Source organism: Ambystoma mexicanum, chromosome 3p (assembly GCF_040938575.1).
Source record: "Ambystoma mexicanum isolate Mex_15411 chromosome 3p, UKY_AmexF1_1, whole genome shotgun sequence".
In the NCBI taxonomy this organism is placed as follows: domain Eukaryota; kingdom Metazoa; phylum Chordata; class Amphibia; order Caudata; family Ambystomatidae; genus Ambystoma; species Ambystoma mexicanum.
In genome coordinates, this window is record NC_090925.1 from 995,453,997 (window position 1) to 995,481,001 (window position 27,005).

General features: G+C 47.4%; 1 protein-coding gene across 2 annotated transcripts in view; it reads right to left on the reverse strand.

The window, feature by feature from the left end:
• Positions 1-27,005, reverse strand: part of DHX35 (DEAH-box helicase 35) — a 2,070,470-nt gene that overhangs the window by 753,782 nt on the left and 1,289,683 nt on the right. For both annotated transcript variants that reach the window (XM_069652289.1, XM_069652288.1), the window contains one exon: positions 5,542-5,637. In XM_069652289.1, the coding sequence (XP_069508390.1) occupies positions 5,542-5,637 (96 nt within the window). The remainder of the gene's footprint in view (positions 1-5,541; positions 5,638-27,005) is intronic.

Below are 27,005 nucleotides of genomic sequence, written 5' to 3' on the forward strand. Positions count from 1 at the left end.
GTCTTGTGTGTCTTTTCTGTGGGCGCTAATTCTTACTTTGCATGATGTCACCAGTCTCCTTTCTTGTTCAAATGCATACTTCTTCCGGAACCCCAACCAGAAAAGCACTATTTCTTTGTGCATGCATGTGGGTTTTCTCAATGGATACCTTGTCTCGAGGATTCTTTGTGGTACATGCATGTTCACTGGTATTCCTCGAGTAGCCATTTCCGGTTCCCAGCATATAGGCAACATGTAGGCGGAGCTTGTGATGGGGGTACTTGGCTCCTCCTTTACACTTGCATCCTCGCAACCCAACTTGCCATTCGCTAGAAACCTTATCCAATCCTTTCGATCCAAAACTCAATTTCAGTGGCCTACAATCCGCCCGCAGAACAAACTCTGCACCCCAGACAACATTATGAATTATTTCAACAGCCCAATGATAGGATAATGCTTCTGTCTCCAATACTGAAATCTCTCTTTCCCAGAGCCTGCAACACCCTTGGATGCATGGGCAATGACCCTTTCACTGTCCTTTCGATCTACCCGAGTCAACACTGTTCCCATCTCACCCTCGTCTCCAATGACATGAAGGCAAGTACTCTGCTGATAGTTTACAAAGCCTTTATTTAATGAATAAGAACATAGATTGAAACTCCCAGCCCCCAGCACTCCTCACCACCAGATAACCTGACATTCCTAGAACCCCAGCACTAACAAGCATTCCCATCCTCAACACTCCACAGTGTATGGCAGCACGATACAACAGTCTGTCTGAGGGGAAAAGGTTTGCTGCCAAAAGGCAAGCATCAAGGTGGGAGAGGATGCACTAGCATTAGTAACATCCACAGAGAAGAACAACGATCAAACAAGAGAAAATTCCAAACAGGGTTTGCGGAGGAACGGCTCCAGGGGAAGGCTTACATGCCACTTTCGGGGGTTACTACAGTTAGCGGACAATCAGCCCAGCCCCCTGGAGCTTGATTCCCCAGAAAATAACATGCAAGGGTCATCTGACTCATCCCAGAGGAGAAGCGGATGGGGTGGAAGAATAGGGCTAAACCTCTCTGCTAAACCCCACCAGGGTGCAGCAGAACCGCCTGCAAACACTGACCTTCCACCCAGCCAGGTGGAAAGCTCCCACCCCTCTGCTAGGAGAGAACCCTGAGAAGAGGTCCTAGGAGTCAGGACCCCACAAACACCTGCCTGTCCAAGAGAAAAGAGCCCACATTAAAAAAAACCTGCAGCACAAAGAAAGGGCCTGAAGACAGCATGCTCCCCCTCGGTTACTGCTCCCTGAAACAGGAAAAATGCTTTTGTGGAAACTTCTTGTTGTTTTGTGACACCAACGGGACCTGGGACTTTTGAATTGCATTTGCCACCTGACTTTGTAGATTTGAAAATTCTTGGAACGTGGAGCACTTTATTGGAGAATCCCTTTGGAGGAAGAGGGAAAGTCTGTGATTCTGTGAACTCCGGTATTGGGAGACAATAGCCCCCTTACCCCTCACAATATACATGGACACTTGGAACAACAGTCCTCATACCCTTAGGTATTATTCATTGTTGCTATCCTGACACACATTGCCTGAGGTTCACCACCACTCTGACACATTACAGTTGAGGTGTGAAGGGGATCAAGAGTAAGATTCGGACACAGTAACACATTTCAGTATGAAATAGGACCTTTATTGTCAAAATAATAAGAGGGGTTGGGAAAATCCGACCTGTCCCTATGTCTATGCAGGGCTTACCTGCCTCAACAAAACGAATGAACGTCTGTGTCAGGATGTTAAACCAAAGAGTGTCCTCCATCCTGTGACAAAAAGCCCTAAACTGACCCATGCAGGCTAAACTTAAAACAATGGGCACAAGGGGATTTCTGAAAGCTGTGCACTTGTAGCTTTCTCCAAGTTCCGAACATTAAGTTCTAAGGTGCCGAAAACAAAAAGGAATTAAAGTTCCACAAGAGGAAGGGCTCCTCCCTTCCCCTATGTTTTTCTGGTCTATCACTGTCTGTCCTTAACATCCGGAAAAAAGGAAAAATAATGTTCTACTGTTTCAAAGGACTCACCCCTTGTGTCGGTATGCTGCTACAGTTTTAAGGAAAATAACCCTTTCACTTTGTTCCTTCTGTTTTACACCATCCAATATATTCCACAGGCAATACACCTTCTCTTGAGACTCTTTTAAATACCCAGTTCTCCTGAATCTTCAGCTTATCTCAATTCACCTTAAAGGGGTATGGTTCATCCCTTTACCTTTGACTGTTCCTCTTTTTACCCCTGGTGTACTCTCCTGCCAGGGTTGCAACTTTATCACGGATCATTAAAAGGGTTATGGGTCTTCCCTTTTGTGTTTATTCTTACTGTTCCATGGTTTCAGGTTTACTTCTCTTCTCACTTCTGGTTTACTCTCGAGCCAGAGCTTTCTATACTTTTATGGGTGCGAGTCCCAGACTCACTATTTGCCTGGTTCACTATCCTGCCAGGGCTTTTCCATTCTACATTCACACTTTCTCTCATCCAATAAATTATGCTTTTCCAGTATTGGTTCACAGACGCTTTCCCTGAAAAGTTCTTACCGTTATCAACTCCGCTTTTCAAATATTAGATCACCAACCCTTTCTTAACACTGGTTGTATTTGTGTCAATGTCCTTTTCCAAGCATTGGGTCAGTGACCCTCTCTTCACACGGTTTGTATTTGTACCAATCTCTCTTTCCAAATATTGGGTCACTGACCCTTTCTTAAAATTGTTTGTATTCGTATCAATCGCTCTTTTCCAAGATTTGCTTCACAAACCCTTTCTTAACATTATTCGTATTTGTGTCAATCTTTGTTTCTAAGATTTGGGTCACCAACCCTTTCCTAAAACGTTTCGCATTTGTATCAGTTCCTTCAATTACTTTAATTGGGCTATCTCGCACTGTTAGTGATATGCAAAACTCCCTCTCAAGAGCTCCGGTAACTCACTCCCTCTCTCAAGCCTTACCAGTAGCTCTGGTGTTCCTTGCATCCTTCCGTCGTCGTCTTCTTCGGTTCACTGACTGGGGGTGCGTCCCGTTAGTTGCTTGGCTCCCGCTTTATCTTCCTTTGCTTCTGCGGCTCCGGCTGCCTATAGCTACAAAGTGGTGAGCTTTTCTTGGCCTGGTATCTCTGCACAACGTTCTCATCAGCCTCTGTGTTGCCGTTCACAGTGTGCTCGCCCTCCAGCATTCCAAACTGCCTCAACACAAGCTGTGTTGCGCTGCAGTTTCTGCCTCTGACTCGTATTCTGTTCTGCTGTGTCCGTTTTAAACTTCCCGGCATTAGTTAACACTTTCCAAAGACTAGACGGCAGCGTTTGCTTACCGCCTCTGGTATCCTCATTGTTCCATCCCTCTTCCTCATCTCAGTACTAAAAAAGGGGGGGAAGGTAAATAAGATTGTTGGTCAAGAAAACGTGGGCATTCTTTATCTGCATCGCAATAAGCCTTACAGGCATGTTGCAAAGGCACGCGAGTATCCTTAAGAATAACATCTGAAAATGTATTTTGATTAAGCATGTTATGTTCCTGCCTCTCTGGAGTTTTTCTTCCCCTACGTGGTCCTCCCGCAGATAGCCACCCCCCCAGAGTCAGGTAGCTTCTGCCTTTCAATGGCCACGTAAGAGAAGCTATCCTTCAGAGAATCAGTGACGATGTTGCTATCCTATAGTCTGGCCACTGGTCTGGGAACACTGACAGTTGTAATGACGTGCTAGTCTCCAACCTACTTCCACTGTCAAAACCCTCCTCTTCTATAGCCGCCTTCTCTCCATCCATCTCCAATGTCTCTCCAGTAGCAGCTCCTTCAAACACCTACCCTGTCAGACAGAGCCTGGGCATATAAAGTACTCTAACCCCGGCCAGATTTTTAACCTGTGATTGCAACTTGGCAAGGAACTAGGATTGGCTATGGGTAAGTGGTTCATCTGGGCCTATTAAGTGACAGTGAAGAACAGCCAATCCTTTAAATGACTGCTTCGCATCTGGATTTCATACAGGTCATTGCCAGAGTCAACAGGAAGCTGGACTTAAACTTTCCTGCACTCCAGGTTCTTACTCTGTTCCTGGGCCAAACGTTGCTGGCACTGTCTGTGGCATTCATGGTTTCCCTTGAACTTGCTCTGTGGGTCGCACAGAGAGGTTGGCGGAGAGTTCTCAATGTCAGTGTGGGTTCCAGCATGAAACCGATTCTTCATGCTGGGTGTTTTATGTTATCCACGGTCTGCTCCGGATTTCCACTTCTCCAGGAAATAGTGTGGAGGCCTGATAACTCAAACATGGGAGGTTGATTTGTGTTACGGTCTGTTGTAAACTGATGGGCTGGTGACTTTCCATGTGCACAGTGTCTCTTGGAGCAGGCATAAGGGCCAGTGTTGTCAGGGTAATTCTAGTGACTGTCCCCCATATTATGGAGGTGTCTTCGTGAGTTGATCTGGTAATCCTCCCCATAACCCCTCTATCCAACATCCATTGACTTGGGGAGGTAACCAGACCCCTTGGTCACTCCACCAGACATCTCTATAATCATGCAGCACACTACAACACAGTAATTATTTTGCAGGGGTTCCACTGATCTAAAACATTTTCAAGATCGTGTCACTCAGGTACTATTTTTAGTACCGTATAAAGCAGGAACATGGCATAGATCATTGAAAAGACAGGATACAAGCAAGTTTATAATGGTGTACCATTGTGGCCCTCTGCTCACTCAACAGAGGAATGTCTTTCTTTTAAGAATACCCACAGGTGAATGAAGGTAATGTTCCCTTGTCACAATTTAAAGGGAACTGTAAATGACCCCAGCACCAAGTGAGGGACCCCTTGTTCCATGATGTTAAGATGGGATAAGAATTGCTTGCCCTTTTAAACAAAAAGTTAGAAAGGCATGAGAGTCTAGGTGAAGTGATAGTTGAGCATGCAGACTATGCTCTAGAAGTACACACCTTTTCACATGGGAGCGCAAGTTTTAAGAACCTTCCAGTGGGATTTCTTTTAAGGGCATACAAAACCCTTAACGCACCCAAGTATTTCCTTTTTTTAAATAAATGTCCAGTTTAACATGACCCTGCCCCCCACTCTCTTTTTGGCACCACCATCTTCTTTGAAAGGCCTTTCCTGACACATTCTTGTTCATGAGTGAAACATTCTACTGTTAAACATTTATTTTTATTTGCTTTTTTAATGCTGTACATTATCAGAATCAGTGAATCTTCAGTGTATATGTGGCTGTGTATGGGGCTACTGCAAACGTGTTTTATAAATCTAATGAATAAACAGATACCCTTACCTGCAAAAAGAAATAAAGCAAATCATATAATTATGGAGATAGTTGATAGGTTTAATAAAAATGGTGGGAACAGCCCAACCTGCATAAAGTAATTAAACAAGGAACTGTTAGAGACTGTGCCAGGAACAAGCTCCAGAGCAACAACATGATCAAAAATGTTTCAAATCAAGTTAAATACAATGAGAAACCAGGCTTGGGTGAGAATAAGTGGAACCAACAGAGCTCAGGAGAGATGCAACAACTACCTGATTCGAGCAGCATTTTAGCAAACATGGGGTTCAAAGGAAACTCAGCCATCCTGACACCCAGGGGTTCTGTCAGAAGACAATGCTTGTCCAGGCCTAAAGGAATGAAGAGAGACCCAACATGGTTACACAAGAATTAATAGGATAGTATGACTTTTCATTGTGACAACTCGTATTTCGCTTTCCAATGTAAAAATCTCAGAATGTACTCCTGTCTGCTTCATTGTGCCTGTATAAGTCATTACAATCTTTCACATAAAATATTTTGTACATGTTGACAGGCAACATCATTTACCAGTGATCATGTATGTCTCTGAGCTCTCTATGAGTCTAGTTTGATCTTAAGGAACTCCATAAGCCTCCCATATTCTTTAAAGATCAGAAAGTCTACATTCATTTTTTTTAAGTGACAAGAATATATCGCCTTTCTTCCTAGTACAGGTTTGCATGTATCACCGTACAGAGTATGATAGCTATGCAGGAGGCCGTTCTTCCACACAAAGTGCTTGTTGCGCCTCATGGCTCACTTTTATTTCAACATGATTAATAAAGTTATTATACATTTGTCTATTTAAAATGAGTTATTTCTGTATTTCTTTAATTTGTATGGGTTATGTAATGTTCTTCGTTGTTGTAATCAAAGCTGTGTTCTGCTGTGAGCATGAGTGATGTTAGTGGGTGCTGCATGAAACATGGAATGTAGACTTTGTGCAAAGTATGCTGTGGGCTGGATGGGTGTTGGGCATATTGGATGAGAGAGTAAAGTAGGAGCTAGCTCAGAGGACGTTCCAGATCTATCCTCCCAACTATTTACAACCTCTTGTCCTTAGCTGATGTGTAAACCAGTAAATTAAATAAAAATGTAACTTGCGCAAGCGGCAAAGTGCTCCAGCAGTGACACAAGGCAGTACAATACCTAGCGATATGTTTTTTTCTCCATCAATTATCTCTGTTTGAATTATCCCTAAAATAGCTCTATTCTTTCTTAACAGAGAGCCACGTCTCTCTTTTATAACCACAGACATATACATTGATCTTTTCTCACTTCAAGTGTGCCTTTACAAAACTCCTAGATCTGTGTATGTTCCTTAACATTCAATCTCCTTCCTCAAGAACGATTCTCAGTGCTTGGAGACAGACTCAAGCCTTGGTATGTCTTATTCCAGTACACCTATGTCACTTTCTGCCTGCTCAGTGATTCACAGGCTGTATGTATTCATGAACCAGAGGAAGCGCTGCATTTGTGCAGCTGATGCATAAACATCCACCAACCTGCATTGGAGGTTTGTTCTTCAGCGCTGTTTTGTCAAATCCGCAGCTCCTAATGCCTGAAGCTGTTGAAGGCTTCCGGAATAGTGTCATTTGCACTGCTCCACCAGTGTATGGACCACAATAGCCAAACCTGTATTTTTCGGTGTTGAAAATGACACACCTATCCCACCCAAAAATAGAGTGCCACTGCATTTTAGGAGTTCTTAGTTCAAATGCAGCCCAGCCCTGTCACATACTAACATGCTGCTTTCCTGAAATTAAATGCACAGGTACAATAAATGCTGCTGTGCATATTGGTCAGAAATAGAGGGGTGAACACTTTCTGTAATACCAAATATTAACTGCACCATGTGCGATAGATCTAGTTGTCACTACACCAGCATGCGTGAGACAATGCAATTCATATAAAAGAGGGCAACATCTGCCCTTTCGCCATAACAGACATGTTTTTTCTCACACATCTGTGCATCTTTATCTCTTATTGATGTGTGTTTGTCACATTTCTTCATGATTGTGAACTGCATGAATGTCCACGTTTCTGTACAGATGTATGTGAGAAGGTACGTTATGTATCACTGCAGATCCCCAAGCCTTGTGGTGAATGCAGATTCTCACTTAGACTACCTTCGGCTACCTGATATGGGACCTTATCTTGAGGAACATAAAGCATTAGTCTTTTTTTAATTCTTTGAGACATATGAAGCTTCAAGCATGCACCATTTATTGATTTGTTTACTTACGTTTAGGTTCTCCCTCTGCAGCACTTTCATGCATTCCTTAAACTTTGTCATGCACACTTGCACTGTCCTTTATTCCTCTTTGTCATGCCTCTTGCACCCTCCTCCACGGGCTTCTGGCTACTTTTACACTTTCTTTTCCTTTCATTCCTCTTGCACCTTTTCCATGGGCTTCTAGTCCGTTTTACACTTTTACTTCAATGTCTGACTTTATTCCACGTATTACTTCACACACGCACGTCTCCCCTTTGTCGCGCTTAAACTGTTACTTTCACATTGCTGAAGTCTTCCCTTTAACTTCACTCAAATACTTAAACAAATGAGTTCCTCTTTCTTACGCGTTTCAAATGTCACTTTGCATCGCGCTCTTCACAACCTGGCTCTGCAATGCTTTCAGACTCACCAGGCTGACTTCTGCGCTTCAGCTTCACAATGGTTCTTCATTCCAAGGTCTGGGTCTCACTGCATGCCACTTAGACACTCCTGGGCTGCAGGGCTCAAGTCGAGGGTACACACGGGGGGACGGAGTCCACCCACTTTTTTCAGAGGGTGATCTCAGTCCCTCCAGCTAAAATGAGAAACATTGAATGTCCTTTTTGAATTTAGGAATGAAAGCCGACCTCGCGGATTGAACGGTGGTCGTCAGCTTTACAGGCCGGACACTCACAACTGCACCATATAGCACTATATAACCTGATGAAAAATAAACAACTGAAGGTGAAATGTCCCATTTCAGTACTACAAGTTGTAGGGAACACTTTTGTATTGGTTATTGGAGTTTAAAACATGCACACCGTTAACGTTTTAAAAAACACCATTAGAAGAAAATATCCTCACTTGGTTTTGTGTGTGTTGATTTTAAAAAAGGCAGATGCCATTCGTCCTGTGCAATTTGGGTGGTTATGCCAAACCAATTTAATGAAATCTGCATATTTTACCTTGATATGCTTATTTCCGGTGACGTCACAACCCATTGCGTTTGTTGATGAGTCCCCCACTTTTATTTTGAGGACTTGACCCCTGCTGGGCTGTCTTCCCGGCCCAGGAGAACAAGCACTTGCATCTGCAGTTTCTGCAGGAGACCAGCACGCCTCTCGGCTCCCGTATGCAGACTCTCCTGCGCTCCCTGGAGACACAGCTCTCGCCACGCTTCTGCCCTTACGAACTGCAGCTTTTCATCGTCTTGGTATCCCGTTCTCACGCCTCTGCTGCTGGGCAGTTCTGGCATCTCAGTTCTCCTCCCAACTCGTTCTTCTGCTTGCTCTCGTACTCGCTCATCCATTTGTGTATGAACACACGTTTTATAGCAAAAAGATCAATCAAATGGAGTCAGGTGTTAATAGTTACTGGTGAATGCCTGACTATTAGCGGGACAACTTGAGTTCTTTCTAGGGTAGGTTTCCATTATTTTCCCCATGTTATTCCTATGGGTAATCTTTACTGATCTTAGTTGCCTCTTCCTCATCTCAGTATTTGTTGAAAATGGGGAGGAGGAGATGGAATGGGTTTTGAAATACCCATGGAAGCTGAAGGAGAGGGCTGTAAAGCTAAATGGGGATCGGAAATTAGATTGATGGTTGCTATTCACTAGAATACTATTAGGATATCGACAACGGGGATAGGAACATCTTCTAGCCTTGTTTTGATTTAACGAGATATCTTCCCCTTGTGGCAGAGTATTCCATCTCTCTGATGTTTTATTATATATGCATGGGTCTTGATAGTATTCCCTGTGGTCTAGATGGGTGACCGATGAATGGATATTAATATCACGGTCCTGCCTCTGCTGTGCCTGATCTTTCTTCTCACCCAATCTCATGTACTTAACTCTTTTCCTCCTCTTACTTGGACCATGAACAATGGGGCCTGAAGAAGGAAAGACACTGTTAGGGAAGAGAGCTATAAAAGGGTTTTTCCAGTCCAGGATATTTTATCTTCCCTTTTGATGCGGGGAGGTCGAGGGGTAGGATGGGACTCGGGTGACAATATCCCATGAACAATGAGGGTGGGTAGGATGGATTCGGGCAAAGATTGGGGCGGGATACCATGTCTCGCCTTCGGACGCCCTTCATCGCAGGCCCTGAAGACCACATGCCCAGGTGATCCTCCTTCGCTGGTCCACCACCAGGGTTGAGATCCAAAAGCAATGGCCCTTGCCTTGCCACCTGAGCAATGGATCCGCTGGGACTACTTGTGTCAGATGTCTTGACCCACGTTTGAATTATTAGGCTACAACATTTGGTGCTGTGTGCTTAGAAAATCCAAGATGGCCGAAAAGCCCATATTTGCGCCAGAATCCAGGAAAATAGCACAGTTTTGTGCACACCAAAATGGTCGCCTGACCTGCCACCCACCAGTGGGAGCGTGATGGGCCAGAAGTGCCATGAGTGAAACGTGGTGCCAAAGGAAAAACAGCAGTGCCTGTTAGCGCAAAAAGCGCTTTGAAATCACCTTTGTTTCTCTGAAATGCAAGCTCAAAATGCCTATTCCAAACATTGCAAGATATTCAAAAATCTCACTGAACACCAGCAGACATTTGGCAGAATGTAGTCTTGTGTGCATACAAAATCTGGAAAGATGAAGAGCCTAAAACAATGTTTATAACAAAACTGGCTGAGCTGTGGATGTCAGCAGCTTAAGTGAAATTGGATTTAAAACCACTAAAATCGAAATGTTTAAAATAAATGAGTGACCTACTTTTGAGTGTCACATAGGTTGCAACTGTTTAAATATCATAGTTTTGCACTTAGAATCAGCGTTCTAGCTGCATGTGTAAAAATTGTAAGTTTGATTTGAATGAAGAAAACTGGAACAAAAGTGACATTTGGCTAAAGCCTGGCTTAAAGGGACTGAATTCTGCCCGGCAACTACCCCTGACAGGAGTGGAAACTTGCCCAGCAACTGCATTCCCAGGCCTGGGCTCCCTTCTGCTGCACCACCAAAAGGAGATCGCACCTCTCTGATTGAATCAGAGGAGGAGCACCTGGGACTGCAAGAGAAACAGAACAATGAACTTTCCTTGGCTCAGGCAAATGTTAAATTAGAGGGGTCATAAATGGCTTCCTCTTGGAAGGAAATGGGAGGGGCGCTGCCTCTGGGAGCCACCTGAGCTGGAGGCAGGGACAGACAGAAATCCCCCCATGTGCTTTGGAACCTAAACCATTTTAAAAAGATGGATAATTCATAGTACATAACTGTCAAAATTATATAAATGAACAAGTTACTTTCTTACCTGGTAACGTTCTTTCGATGGGATGGTCCGACGACGTATTCCATATCTATGACATGTAATCACCACAGCTGTGCTGCTTCGGAAACTTTTTCGGCGTCTGCGTCCTGCGTCGATGACGTCGATGCGCCGTCGTCGAGGACCTCCTCCGACGTCCGACGTCATCCGATGTGATAAGTAGGACGCACGACGCCCATAGCCTCAGTTGTAGTTTTTTCCCCCAGAACGTGTGACATAAGTCAACTGCCAGTCAGACACAAAGCCTTGCGGAACGTAAGCTGCAATCGCAAAAGAAATTCTGCAGCGGGGAAGGCAGGGCGGGAGCGATATGGAATACGTCGTCGGACCATCCCATCGAAAGAACGTTACCAGGTAAGAAAGTAACTTGTTCTTCGAGGGGATTGGGTCCTCCGACGTATTCCATATCTATGACAGACTCCCAAAGCAATACCAAAGCAAGGAGGAGGGAAAGAATTTAGAATCAAAATTCAGAATAGCCCATCAAATAGCAGAGCAAAGAACCGCCTTGCCAAAGGCCAGATCCTGTGCTCGGATGGAATCGAGGGAATAGTGACGTACAAATGTATGTACTGAAGCCCAGGTGGCTGCATCACAGATGTTGCGAATAGGAACACCCCTCTGCAGGGCAGTAGACGCAGCCATACCCCTGGTAGAATGGGCCCGCAAGCCAGACGGTGGGTCCTTACCCGCCAAGCGGTAGCACTCCGAGATGGCCAAAATAATCCAGCGAGACAAAGTCTGTTTCGTCACAGCTTGCCCCAAACGCTTCCCAGCGTAACCAATAAAGAGTTGATCATCCACTCTGACCCGGGACATGCGTGAAACATAAAAGCTTAAAGCTCTCCTAGGATCAAGCCTATGGAGCCTCTCCTCTTCCTTACCAGGATGCGGAGGAGGATAGAATGCCGGAAGAACAACCTTCTGGGCCAAATGAAATTCCGTCACTACCTTCGGAAGAAAAGAAGGACGAACTCTAAGGACAACCCTGTCCTTGTGAAATACAGTGAAGGGAGGCTTAACTGAAAGTGCCTGTAACTCACTCACTCTGCGAGCGGAAGTAACCGCAACTAAAAACACCGTTTTCAGAGTTAACAGCCTCAAAGGGCAAGAATGTAAAGGCTCAAACGGAGCACCCATAAGAAACTTAAGAACAAGGTTTAAATCCCAACCGGGCACCAGGAAAGGTGACGGAGGGAACACATTAGTGAGCCCTTTCAGGAACTGTGAAATCAAAGGGATTTTAAAGTAAGAACATTCTTCAGACGAGCGCTTAAAGATGGATAGCGCCGCCAGGTAACCCTTAACGGTACCCACTTGCAAGCCCCTGTGGGCCAAAGAAAGTAAAAAGGACAGAACCATGGGGATGTCGCATGCAAAAGGATCCACATTCTGAACTCTGCACCAGTCGCAGAACTTACGCCAACGGCAACGGTACAGAGACTTTGTTGCCGGCCTTCGGGCCGAAAGCAACACCTCCATCACGTCCTCAGGGAGGTCCCAATCCTTATACCTCAACCTTTCAGAAGCCAAGCGTGAAGGTTGAGGGATCTGACCTCTGGATGGAGAACCTGACCCCCCTCCCGTGAGAGCAGATCGTCTCGGTAGGGAAGACGACGTGGAGGGCAGATGGATAATTCGAGAAGGTCCGGGTACCACGTCCTCCGAGCCCACGCCGGGGCAATGAGGATCATCCGGGAACCGAACTTCCGTAACCTCCGCAGCACTTGCGGGATGACGGGGACTGGAGGAAACGCGTACAGCAGCGGGAATGACCACTCCACCACGAACGCGTCTCCTAAGGCTCCTTTTGGAGGAAATTCCCGCGAGCAAAACCTTTCGCACTTCCGGTTGACACTGGAGGCGAAGAGATCCACTTGAGGGGTCCCCCAAAGGGCGAAGATCTCCAGGAGAATCTCCTGAGCCAACTCCCACTCGTGAGAGATCGCGCTCTGCCTGCTCAGAGCGTCCGCCGTCACGTTTTCGGCTCCGGCCAGATGAACTGCCGAGATCGAAACTTCCTGCTGGATGGCCCAGAACTCGAGCTGCATCGCCTCCCTGCACAGAGGAAGTGACCCTGCCCCCCCCTTTTTGTTGAGGTAGTGCATGGCCACTGTGTTGTCCGTCAGGATCAGGACATTCTTCCCTCGCACAGACGGCAGAAAAGCCTTCAGGGCTAGCCTGACGGCCCTCAGCTCCAACAGATTGATATGGAGTCTGGACTCCGACGGAGACCAACGACCGCTGACTGTCAGCTCGTTGGCATGAGCTCCCCATCCCGTGAGGGATGCATCCGTCACGATTGTCACCTCCGGCCAGGGAAGCCAAAATGGAGCCCCCTTCATCAAGTTGCCTTCGACGGCCCACCACAGAAGGTCCCGGGCGACCGAGGACGGCACCTGAATCGAGTCCGACATCCTGCCGGAGGACTGCGACCATTGCGTCTTGAGTGCCCACTGCAAAGATCTCATCCGCAGGCGAGCCTCTGGCACCAGAAGAATGCAGGATGCCATGAGGCCGAGCAACCTCAAGAACTCGAACGCTGGGAGCGTCTGGGCATGCTGAAACTTGTGCATCATCTGCTGTATGTGAAGAGCCCTCACCTGGGGAGGAAAACACTGCCCCAGGGAAGTGTCGAGCACTGCTCCGATGTACTGGAGCCGCTGTGTTGGCGTCAAATGGGACTTCTTTAAATTCAGGGAGAAGCCCAGCCTGTGAAGGGAGCGACAGGTGACCGATAGATGATCCAGGACTTGCTCGGGAGAGCTCCCCCTGATCAACCAATCGTCCAGGTAGGGGTAGACGTGAATCCCCCCTTGCCTGAGATGCGCTGCCACCACCACCATGAGCTTGGTGAAAACCCTCGGGGCGGAGGTCAATCCGAACGGCAGGACCCGAAACTGAAAGTGCGAGTCGCCAACCGCGAACCTCAGGTACTTCTTGTGCTTGGGATGGATCGGCACATGGAAGTAAGCATCCTTGAGGTCGAGTGACACCAACCAGTCCTGAAGCTGAAGGGCCTGGAGGACTTGAGAGAGAGTAACCATCTTGAACTTGTCCTTCCTGAGGAGTTTGTTCAAACCACGCAAGTCCATGATGGGTCTCAATCCCCCGTCTTTCTTCGAAATCAAAAAATAAGGGGAATACCATCCCTTGTTCCTCTCCGCTACAGGCACCAGTTCTATGGCGCCTTTCTCCAGCAGGGCTTGAATTTCCTGCGCAAGGAGCGGATCCGGACTCTGCAAAGAGAGGTTCCCCGGTGGATTGTCGCGAGGCCTGTGCCGAAAGGGAAGACAGTAGCCGTGGGTAATGATCTCCAGAACCCACACATCTGAAGTAATGGCTTGCCACTCTACAAGATGCTGCACCAGCCTTCCCCCAACCGGCGAACCATGGGACATGGCCTCACGACTGAGTGGAAGCGGCTGCGGCGTTACCTGAGGGCAAAGAGGCAACTGCCCGAGCGGCCTTGGCACCACGGGTACCCTGTCGTCCACCTCTGGTACCCCTGCGTTGGCCTCTTTGACTGCCAGCTCCTCTCGCTTTACTGAAGGATGAGTAATAGCGAAAGGAACCACCCCTCCACTGCTGTCCCCTAGGACGAAAAGGCGGAGGTTGGCGAACTGCAGCGCCCAACGACTTCGCTGCAGCTTTCGAGGTCTGCAACCTCTCAAGGCTCTCGTCAGCCTTGCTGCCAAAAAGGTGTTCACCGTCAAAGGGCATGTTGAGGAGCCGGGACTGCACATCAGGAGCAAACCCCGACTTCCGCAACCACGCAAACCTGCGTATCACGGTGCTCGCCGCCATGGACCTACTGACGCATTCAGCCATGTCCAAACCCGACTGAACGGACCCACCCATGGCATCCTTACCATCCTGGACCATAGCAAGGAAACCATCCCGTTCGTCCCCTTCGGGAATATGTTCAGCCGCTAACGCAACACAGTTCCACAGAGTGTGCGTGAAACGTGACAAGGCACAAATGGAGTTGGCCGCCTGAAGCGCCATACCACCAGAAGAAAACACTTTCTTCGCCCAGCCATCAAAACGTTTGTCGTCCCTATCAGGAGGGATGGTAGGGTACGACGCCTGCTTCGCCGGGGCCGTGGCCGCCTGCACCACCAAACTCTCCGGAGTGGGGTAGCTGGTCAAGTAGCAGGGGTCGCCACTGGCTGGACGGTATTTTCGCGACAAGGATCTGCCCACCGCCGGGAGACTCTCCGGAGCAGTCCAAGCCGCCGCCACCCTTCTCTGTAAAGCCATATGGAACGGCAGAACCGGGTCAGTTGGGGGACCAACATCAAGGATGTCTGTCAGATCATCCTGCACAAACTCCCCTGGGGGAGCAGACCATCCCAAGTACTCAGAAACCCTAACCATAAGGCGCCGGTACGAGGAATCAGCATGAGAGCCAGGCTCAGGCCTACAAAACTCCACCTCCGGAGAGGTGTCCAATCCACTGGCATCATGCAGTGACTGTCTCAACTCGGCAAACTGACTATGGCCCGAGACAATTTCATCCGGAACCTGACTAGGATCCAGGCCATCAGAATCCTCATCCGCCTCTGAAATATAGTCCAGGTGGCGAAAAGAAGGCACTCGAGAGTGCTTGCTCTTAACCAGAGCCTTCCTAGGGGGTCCACCCGTGCCCTGGGGTACCTCCGACACGAAAGGCGTCGATGGCGTCGAGCGAATCGGCGCCAGCGTCGAGAGAACCGGCATCGGCGCCGAGAGGATCGGCGTCGACGTCAGATGCAGCGCCTCCAGAATCGGCGGCGTCGACACAGCCCTCGAGGCCGGAGCCCCGAGCGTGTCCCTCGACGACCTGAGCGTCGACGGCATCGACGACTTCCTCAGAGCCAGAGCCTCGAGAAAGCCTGTCGACGCCCTCGACGCCACAGACGTCGATGCCTTCTTCGAAGACCTCACAGGTGCACACGGTCTCGAACGCGTCGAGGACCGGGACCTGGAACGGGTACGTCGAGAACGAGTCCCCTTGTCCGAACGGGACCTCTCCCGTGACTCGTGCCGACCACTCTTGCGAGCGGTGTCTCTCGACCTCACACGACCGACCCCACTCGGGGGCGCGGACGGCTGAGTACCCTGCGACTCAAGAATCGCCAACATCTTCTTCCCGAAGGAAGCCCATTCCTCCGGCGTCGCACGGCTGGAGGGGTAAGCGACGTGCCTGGCAGAGCCCTCCGAAGAGGACCTGGAAGACGACAGGTGTCGGCGCTTCCGAGAATGCCTCGAAGAGGCTGAGGAGTGGCGAGACCGACTCCTAGAAGGAGACCCACGAGACTTCCGACGATGACACGGAGAGTCACCCCTCGAATCATCCGTCGAAAGCCCCGCAGACTTCGACTTCCGGGGCTTGGACACCCGACCTACCGACAACTTCTTCTTACGTTCGCGTAAGGCTTTGGACGTGAGCGACTGGCAGTCGATACAGTCATCCATGTCGTGGGCCTCCCCGAGGCACCAGAGGCAGGCGTCGTGCGAGTCCGTCACCGACATCTTGGACCCACACTCCCCGCACTACTTGAAACCCGGACGCGGGGTCGAAGACGAAGTAGACATCTTCTGAAGGATTTTCACAAACGAACAGGTTCGAAGAACCGAGAAGAACAGAACTCCAAAGAGTCGAGGAGTTTAAACCGAGAAACACGAAGCAACACGTTCGCGGAAAAAACGGAACTGAGGCTATGGGCGTCGTGCGTCCTACTTATCACATCGGATGACGTCGGACGTCGGAGGAGGTCCTCGACGACGGCGCATCGACGTCATCGACGCAGGACGCAGACGCCGAAAAAGTTTCCGAAGCAGCACAGCTGTGGTGATTACATGTCATAGATATGGAATACGTCGGAGGACCCAATCCCCTCGAAAATATCATTCCTGTGATTTTTCTGTGCACATTTTAAGAGGTGTTAGGACTCTGTGGTATGTTCTGGGGGGGGGGGGGTAGTAGCAAAAAATAGGGTGTTACTCCAAATATCTGTATGTTAAGAATCTGACACTTTATCATCTGATGCCCATATTCCTTGCGCACATTTGTGTAAATTCTGGAAAGGTTTAGAGGTTGTGTTCTTGATGAAAAGGACAGAATTCTATCAGAAGTGGACGCAACATCTTACAAAGACAGGGATCGGATGGTTTGGTGCTACAGAAAATATGTTAACTGGACATATAATATTAGAAAAATTGTACATAGATAAATCTGCATTTGGATCAAAAATAGATTTGTGTGCAAAGTGACAAGGGGAGTGTTCTTTCTGTATGCCATCAAATTGATGCCTGATGACACTCCATTCCTACCCCCAATCAAGGGAGAGAGGAGAACTTTTCCAATGATAAGTTGAGAGGGGCAGGCTTAGTTATGCCCACGCACACACCCATTTTCAAAAGACATAAAAGGAGTCACTGAGACCCAGGTAAAGACATTCACTTCCCACTTCAAACTGATTTCTTGCGAAGCATTTTGCCGGACCAGACAATATCCACAAGACTCCAGAACCAGAACTTAGAAAACCAGACTCCAGATTTCAGAACTTGCAGCAGAGAGGCCTAGTCCAAAAGCTGAGTCCTTCTCAGCAGGCCTCAGAATCCAGCAACCTAACCAAACTATTCAACAGCCGGGCCAGCTGTTTGATTCTGGCTAGAACCCTGTGCCAGAACCCAGAAAGCATTGCTGTATCCAGAGAGACCCAGACCAGACCGCTTTGCAGTGCCAAGAACTTTTGCCAGAACCAGAGATACAGACCAGCAGATCAGAGAGAACCGCAGCTAAACCGGTTGACCAGATCTGTGATGAGGCCCATTCCTTCCAAAATTAGGAGTGAGTATCCAGCCAGAGCTGTGCAAACCAATCTCTTAGTTTAAAATAATCTAATTCAAACAATTTCCACCTATTTAGAACTGCATAGAAATCGTGTGTTCATTCTGTGACTTTAAAGCTGTGAAAGTGTAATTTGCCATTCTGAATCATTATTTCATTTCTGAAATCTACCTCCACAAAATCGTCCGTATCGTTTGAACCATACGTGCTAGGAATGAGATTTAGCTTTCCAACGAACCAAGAACCGACTTTCTATTCCTTATAGCTTTTCCGTAATCGCGCTCGACGCATTTGGAAAAAGTGCAGCGAATTGCAACTAGCTCATTTCACCACTTGTAAAAAAATAGCTGTCTTTTGCTTGCAACTGCTGAACTCCGTTTTCAACCTGATAATCCCTCATGAATCACTGATAGTGTTGACCTGAACTAATTCAAAGTAGCCGTCACCTACCCTGAATCTCCTATAGGGAATGAAAATAATTTTTAGCATATTTTCACTTCTTTGCAAATCACATTTAAAGTATTTTTGCCTGTGTTTTAAAATCATCCCTGTGCTCCAAGCTTGCTAGGGGGGAACTGAATTGGTATTGCATTTGATGGTATTCCTGAAAATTGTGTGCTCTCCTTCCATATCTTTATACTGCATAGGGGGGGGGGGGAGTGAATTGCCACAAGTGGAAACGTGATTATATTCTCTCTTGTTGAAACCATATCATTTTATTTCTGTGCTGCATTCTTTCTATCATTGTTTTCCTTGAAACCATAAAAGCATTCTCAGCTACCTTATCCTTTCTATACCAACTCCTAAGTGATTACAAAAGTGTGCTAGTGTAATATTATCCATTGTTGATCACTGTAATATTCATAAGTGTGCGATCAAATATTAATTTATTATAAAAGTGTGATATATATATATATTGTTTAATGTTCAAATAAATCTTTTAATATGCAAAACAAACATACTTCTTGGTTCAGTGAGGTCAGGGGGATTCAAAGAGAGGGGCGTTATACAAGAGTTTATCATCCAGATCTGTGAACTTGTCATAAAAATATATAAATAAGGGCTTCCCTTGGGCATCCCAGACTCGGCATTGACTCAGTTGGAGTGCTGAATTGAAGTCGCTTAACAGAGTGGGGGCTCAACACCGGGACGTCTGGATTAGATCTACCATTTGTGCAGCTTAATACAGTGTGCTAACTGACAGGATACATAAATCATGTTGGATCGCCACGCAGTGTTACATTGTAAAAGCACCCCTCAAAACAAGGACGCTCTAAGGAGACTGTCTGTTTTGCAAAATAAAATACTAACTTCTGTGAGTCAGGAAGGAAATTAATTTCCAGAATGACCACCTTGGTAGATATAAAAAAATAGCCAGAGAGCACCTCTTACATAAGCTATTTGTGAGAGGCGAATGGACGGAACAGGACCAGAATGCAATGTGTGGTTGCAGGCAATCGCGCAACAGGTCACTGTAACTGGGTCAGATATATGCAGAGATCAGGGTCCCTTACATGTGGCCCTGAGTGAACTATATATGGCCCCTAAGGCCAAGGATGAGCACAACAAGATTGCCAGGGTAGCGGCATATTCATATTTATATATGGGAGCCATACAGGACAAATGTGCCGAAGGTCAAGATCTGGCAAATATCCAACTGATGGCATTAGAGAAGGCCCAATCTGACCTGGTCTCTTCCGAGCAGAGGCTGCAGAGTAGCCAGGAGTCAGAAAATGATAGTAGGCAGTATATCATTAAAATAAAAGAGGATATGGGTATCCTGCAACAGGAAAAGTCTGACCAGGATAGCAGATTTCTGGCCTTGCAGAAGGAGTACCAAGAAGGTTTGGATGCCCTTCTGCAGAGCCAGAAAACGCTGGAGCAACAACTGGACTTCAATAGGGCATGTGCAGAGCAGGTAGTCACCCTGCAAAGCCACCTAGATAGGGAGAAGGCAGAGAGCAACAAACTGATTCTGAAAGACCTGGATACCCAGACAGAATTTGAGGAGGAGCGCCAGAAAGCTGGTGCCTTTCAAAGGCAGAGGGACGACCTGGCGGCACAGATGCAGGCTCTTAGTCAGGAAAGGGACACCTTAGGCCAGGAAGTCTGCCACTTAAAAAGAAAAATGGAAGAAAATCACCTGGCCCTCCAGGGACGGGGTGACCTCCAAAAAGAGCATCAAAACTTGTTGGAGCACACAAGGAGGGTGGATGATGCTTTGGCAAGAAAGGAGCAGGCCAGTAGGGATGGGACTCAGGAGGTAACCCTCAAGCAGCAAAGACTGGCCCAGTACTCCAAGACCAACCAGGAACTACAGAGACAGAATGAGGCTCTCTGCCAGGACAATGATAGGCTCCAGCAACAGGTAGCCATGCAGGAGAGACTGATAGAGTCTAGTAAGGCCTTAACTGAGGAACTGAAAGCACAGGCTCTTGCATGGCAACATGGAGCAGGGGCTGATAGAGATGCGGTTCGCTGGGAAAGGGAAACACCTGAGCATAACCTCAGGAGCCCTAGTACCAGAGGCCTTCATCTCTCCCAGTCCCTGGACTCTGCCACCCCCATATCCCCTGGCGCACATGAGCACAGGGCCACAGGGATGGCAGATTACTATCCAACCAAAAGTATGGGGCTCACAGGCCAGTACCACCCAGGAATGGATGGGGGGGCATCCGGGTATGGGCACCTAAGTACAGTGCAATTTAGTGGGGAAGCCCGGGAGAGTAGGCCCTCTAAGGGCATTCCGAAAACCTCTGCCCAGTTAGGTCAGTGGGAGGGGTACTCATCAAATCCAGGTAACAAGGAGGAATCTGAAGACTCTGAAGGCGAGCGTCCCCCAGATAGCACGATCCTCCCCACAATGAGAGACAATAATGGACTCTCCCAAGATGGGAATAAGACTAAGACAAAGTGCGGGTGAGCTTAAATGGGAGTTTATCAATCAGAATAGGGCATGCAAAGGACTCTGCAAACTTCGAGAATGCTCTGTCTGACAATAGCAAAGACAGGCGTATATATTTACAAAATACGTCATAAGAACCTACATACTATAGGGGGCACACGTTCGTGGGGATTGGGTGGCGACGACTAACTATAGGTGCTGCTGTGATGTGGTTTGCCGTGGTTGGTGGACGTCACTGGTTACCCTCGTGGGCCGGGCCGGGCAGGTCAGCTGGGTTCATCTGGACGGTGTTGTTGTGCCAGCCATGACCAGTGTCAGTGATGAACGTCTTTCCTGGCTTTCTGCCCTAAGGCCACGCACACCGCATTCATTCAACATTACAATATTATCTTCCCCGGTAAATCTTTCAATAGGTTATTCTACAGGTTAATGCAACACAGGAGGAATGCACCTAGAGTGGGGTCTTTTGGTGATACATCAATACATGGTTACCATCGTCCTGTTGACCGGGTACCATAGGTCGCGAGGTTGGGTATCAGGGCAAGGGACGAGCTGTCCGAGTTATCATGTCCCGTTAGAAGTCGTTATGAATGTGTTCCTGTAATGTTGCTATAATATTGGGTGTCCTGATTTTACAGGGGCCATTAACCTAGGGTGAGCTGGTGGGTCGTGGAGTCTAAGAAAGGGTGCCTTCGGATCTGTGTTTAAGGCCGGGGTTTGCTGCTGGGTTGTAAATAATTCAGGTGGCAGGCCGCGGCCCTGGGTGCTGCGGGGGAATGTGAATGTTTGAAGCGGCTCCAGCCGAATTGGGGGAAGTGGAGCAGAGCAGCACAGGCCTCTGCTCTTCCGTCTGGCAGGCTTCAATGGGGAGGAAGGGGGAATGGCCTTGGATATGCCCACAAAGGTATTTTCCTCGTGTGTTGCAGATTTAAGTGGAAGAGGCGTAAACATTCATATAATATACAATGCTCATTGAGTCTTTTCAAAGCTTATGTTTTCAACATTGTTGGTGCCTTTTACATGGCCATTTCAAATGCGTTACCTATATGTTAAGATTTAATAACCACAACGTTTTGTTACATTTCTATACATGCGCAGTAAGCGAGGTAGTAGTAAGGTTGGTGGAGCACGCAGGAACAACCGGCTAATAAGACTGATGGCAGCGACACATGGTGAGCTTGGACATACATACTGTGCCTTTTCGTGCAGCATTTACATGAGCTCCAAATAGGGTTGTATTTGTCTTCCTTTGCACTCTAGCAGCATAAGTTCAGTTATGGCATGGGACCTTGGGGTGCAGTCTTCTCGGCGAAACGTATAACATGAAAACCCCGGGACACTTTTACAATTAGCGCATAGCTACGGGGATGTGGGTACTTTAACCCGAATACCATATAAACATACATTCTGCCATCTTCATGGAGGTTACATGTTTTTAATCAGAAAGGTCATGGAGAGGAGAGTTTCATCACATGTTGTTTGCTCATTAGTATTTCGGGGCTCTGCTTTTGTCAGGGGACCATTTTACTGTTCTTTTCCATCCCGGCCCTGCTGGCCGGGTCATACTGGGAGCCGTGATACACTGCGGAAGGCGAAATGTTACAGTGTTTGCATCTAGCACTAGCTCATGTCCGTCTGTTCGTGGGAACGGGCTCTCAGCGGATCTGCCAGGGAGCTGCGGCTGCGGGGACAAGTGAGACTCTCCAGGGGTGGGGGGCCGCGCTGTGGGGCACAGGGCTCAAACCATTTTGATTATACAAAATGGTTTCCAGGGCCTAGCTAAATACAGCATGTTTGGCCAATGTCTTCAGCCAGTGGTCTGCCCGCCACCTGGGCCCTGGTGGCAGGGGGAACCCCTGACGAGCCATGGACTTCACAGGGGGGAGAGGCTGCATGGGAGGGGGGTCTCTTGGACCAATCCTCCCGTACATTTCCCCCCTTTCGTTACTTAAGTAACGAATACTGTAACTCCCTCAACCTCTTGCGTTCTTCTTCTTCAGCTACAGCCTCGTCCCATGCAGGGCAGGGGTACCTTTTATGGGCATCCATGCCCTACACACTCCTCGCAGGCTTTCTCCCCTTCTAGCATACTCGTCCGGGGTGCAGGTCAGATATATGCACCCTTCATCCTCGTTCAAAACCACCCACACCTCGTCATGCCATTCAAGTATACGGGGCTCTTTAATTGTAGTGTGCCACAGCCTGTCTACTACATCTCCGCTGTGGTACCTAGGCACCATCTGGTATCTCGGTGTGTTTTCTGTTCCTGTTTGTACCTCTACTTCCTGAATATGTTGTACCGTGCCGCGAGCGTTGCCCATTGTCACCATCATCATTGCACCATTTGGTACTGCGTTTGCACAACATCGAAGGCCCACCTGGCACATACAAAAGATAAAAAGGAGGAACACTACTGTCGGCATCAAAAATGTAACAGTCATTCCCAACCATGATGGGACCCAGGAGAAGATGTTGTCGAACCATGTGCTTGCTTCTGCTTCACCTTCCATTTTCATTCTTTCTCCTAGGTTATTTACTGCTTCAATCACGTGGGACAAGGAACCATCATCTGCGTCTTCGGAAGGTACGAAAGTGCAGCAGGCACTTCCAATTTTTCGGCAAACACCTCCGTCCATTTCTGTCAACAGGTCCAAGACATACCTATTTTGCATGGTCATCAGCCGCAGTGCTTGCAGTTCCACCTTTATTACGTTAAATCCTTCTTCAGTGTCATTCGCCAGCTCGATCAGCTCCCAGCGTGTGATTTAGAGCCACTTTGCATTTGCTCGTGCCTGGATGCTAGGGATGAGTGAGGCAAAGAAAGTTTCTGCAGAGCTGAATAATCAATATCTATCTGGGATCTGTGCCAGCAGCTCTGATGATGCTTTTGATATGTAGTTCGATGATCGTTTGTTTTGTGACAGCACCTCCTCCTTGTTACCGGAAGACAGGACATATACTTGTGACTCTGCAGTTGGCTGAGCCTCATTCTGCTGAGGGGTCTCTCGCATTTTCCTGCTCCCATCAATGTGGCTTTCCGGTATCACCATTAGTGCGGAATGTAGGGTAGCCAATGAGCAGCTGCCACTCCAGGATTGTGGGAGGTGCAGGTATGTCTGGTTGCCACATACCCAATAAGTGTCCATGAGGGCCGCTGTCCCCTTTCTCATATCTGGGATGGTGAGGGTCTTGTTGCAATTTTTGTTTACCCCCATGATGACTTTCCCGTCTCCCTTAAAACACAGTTCATAGTTTATTTCTTTCTGTAGCTTGAAGGGCTTTTCAATGGCCGTCACCCAAGTCAATTTTGAGATGTGCTCCTTCCATACTGGTGTGCAAGTTTTTTCTATCCATTGCAGTTTCTCTGGTGCCACACCTCGCAGCGCTTCAGCTTTGCACATTATCTCTTCATCTTTCCACTTATTTTCTGAAAATAGTGTCCCTTGTATTATAAAAAATGGCTCTTCCAAACATATCACTCCTACTGCCTTCGGATAACATGTCTTCTCGTTCTGCAGCATTTTAAAAGTTACCTCATGTGCCTGGAAGGTGTTCTTAATTCTGCACAACGTAAGATGAAGGAGACATTGGGCATCGACTATAGGCAACTCTTTGGGCAGCAATACTTTGGGTTTAGCTGAAGCATGGGGAATGAGGGAGCAGACATAACAGCTCTCATTTGTGGTTGGTTTAGCCGTTGCACTCATGTCCACATACCATTTATTTTTCTGGTGGGGGTGTCGTGGGTCTTCCCTTTTGTCCAGTCCCAACCCGTAATACTCTTATTTTCTCCTTCCCGCCTCCCTTTTCCTCCTGTTATTTCTAAGATATCTCCCAGCTCCATGGGCGAGGAACAGTGTAGGACCCCCTTTCTCCCCGTCGCCCCCCTTTCCCCATTCATTGTATAATGCTTCGTATCTCACAGCCATCTTTTCATTCTCTTTCTTTATACTATCTAGCAGTGTGTTTTCTATTGTGGGAGTGGACACGCTGGTGGGGGTGTTGTATAACCATGATATAACAGAGGGGTTGCGATCATTTAGACTGTGGGCATTGTAATTAGATGCTTTTGGCGGGGAAGTTGTGCTGTTTCGGATTTTTTCCTGCAGTCTTGCATTTGGCGAGATAGAAACATTGGGCGGTGTTGTGTAATATCCCCATACAAGTTTAGATCCGTCCCACACCAAAAAATCACCTTCTTTTGAATTTGCAGTTGTTGTTTCATTTGTCACATTAATCCCGTTGTTCCCTCCCCCCTCGTTCATCTCGGTAGAGATGAACGCTATAAAGCAATACGCAACCAAGCCAAACAGTATTGTAAAAAATAATGTAATGCATACAGACAATCCACACTCATACGAATATCTACATCTTTCAGCTACAACTTCTCTATATCTAACAAATCTATCAGTTGCAGGCTGCCCGTTAGTTGCCATGGTAGTTCCTGTTTGAGATATAAAAGTGCATTAAGTGTGTGCATGTAAACATTCTTTTTTGGCACTGTTTGTGCCAGAAGGTCATGGAAGGGGGATGGGTTGGGTAGGGGAGGAGGGGGAAGGAGGGAGATGTACAGAGAAGGGAGCAGACAATATACATATTTTTCACATCGTTATTTACACTTGAACGTTATTTTTTTCTTTTTCATTTATCTAGATCGATAACCTGTAATATAATTTCTTTTGTGAACATTTTTGTCTGTCAGTTACACTCCTCCATTCACTTGTTCACATTCACTCATCATTTTCATTACTTTTGTTTGCTGTTGTCTGTGCCTCCCCATCCACCTCTTCCTGTACACTATTATATGCCTTTTGCACATCTGTCAAATGTATCCAGTATTTGAGCCCCTTTACTTTTAACTGCTGTAGGGGTACAAAATACCACTTCGTACGGCCCATGGAACCTTGGGGCATTCCACCGGCGCACAAAGCTCCGGACATAAATGAACTCTCCTGGCATTAATTGTGCCTGTGCTTCATGTTCTGCAAGGGTCACCGTTGTGTTTCCTTCGTCCCTTGTGAATGGTGGTGAGAGCTGCTTTGAGATTGCACGCGCTGCCCTAGTTAGCTTCTTCAGGTATTCTGTGAATTCCTCTTCCAATATCGTGGCGCTTCTGTGTGCATCTGAGTGTTGGCGTAGTGGGGAATGTGCAGTGTGCATTCGTCTCCCTGTCACAATTTCGTGCGGGGACAGATGGTGGTCCTTGCTCGGCTGATTCCTCAGCTCAAACAGCGCAAGGGGTAAACAGTAGATCCAGTTTTTCTTTAACGAAAAACACAATTTAGACAGTCTCCCTTTTAACAGTTCGTTCATCTTTTCGACAACGCCATTACTTTGAGGATGATAAATCGAGCACAATTTATGTTTTATTCCCAATAACGTGGTCACCTCTTTGAAGAGCTTGTTCACAAAATGAGTGCCTTGTCTGAGCGAATTACGTCGCAAATTCCCCAACGCGGGAACACTTCCCTTACTAGGAACTTTGCAGCGCTTTTAGCATCAGGTCGTGCACATGGGCCTGCTTCCACCCACCTCGAAAATGGACATACAACCACTATCATGTATCGTGCCCCATTACACCTCTCCCCCATGTCTGCGTAATCAATGTGCAGTTCTCTGAAGGGCCCTATGGGTTTTGGAATTGTCCTCCTGAGTGTTCGTAGCGTCATTCCAGAATTCTATATTTGGCACGTTGTGCACTCCATTGTCAATCTAGATATGTGTTCTTGGAGACATGGCACGAACCAGTCTTCTTGTATCTCTGCTGCAATGTGTTGTTTAGTGTTATGCGCGGGAAAGTGTAATTGCTGAAATGCTATCTCTAACAGTTTGATGGGCATTACTACTTTTCCTGAGTTATTTTGGCGCCATAATAAGTCTGTTGCCGATTGGCTGCACCCTCTTTTTTCCCACACCATCTTTTCATCACAACTGGCCCCTTCCTGCAGCTCTAGTATTTGTGATATGGGCATGGCATTGTATCCTTCTGGGAGCTCTTCATTCGTCTTGTGCTGTAATAAGTACTCACCTGCTCCATGTCTTTCAAAATATGAAGCTTCCTTGGCAGCAGCGTCTGCTGCTGCGTTCCCCAAAGATACAACGTCTGTGTTGGACGTATGTGCTTGGCACTTCACTATTGCTACCACTGTCAGATCTTTTAAGGCCTCAATCAATTCTTTCAGTAGTTCAGCATGTTGCACTGGGGTCCCATCTGCCCTTCGAAACCCCCTCCGCCCCCACCGGGCTAGACCTCCGTGTACTGTCGTCGTCATGTAAGCTGAATCTGTATAGATTGTTACTGCACATCCTTTAGCTGCATGTAGCGCTTCTATTAGCGCGATAAGTTCCGCTGCTTGGGCTGAGAAATGGGACGGAAGGCGGTACTGTACTAGTACTTCATACTCAGCTTCTTCTAGCCTTACTACTGCCAGTCCCACATGTTTCTCTCCTGTGTCCATGTCAATT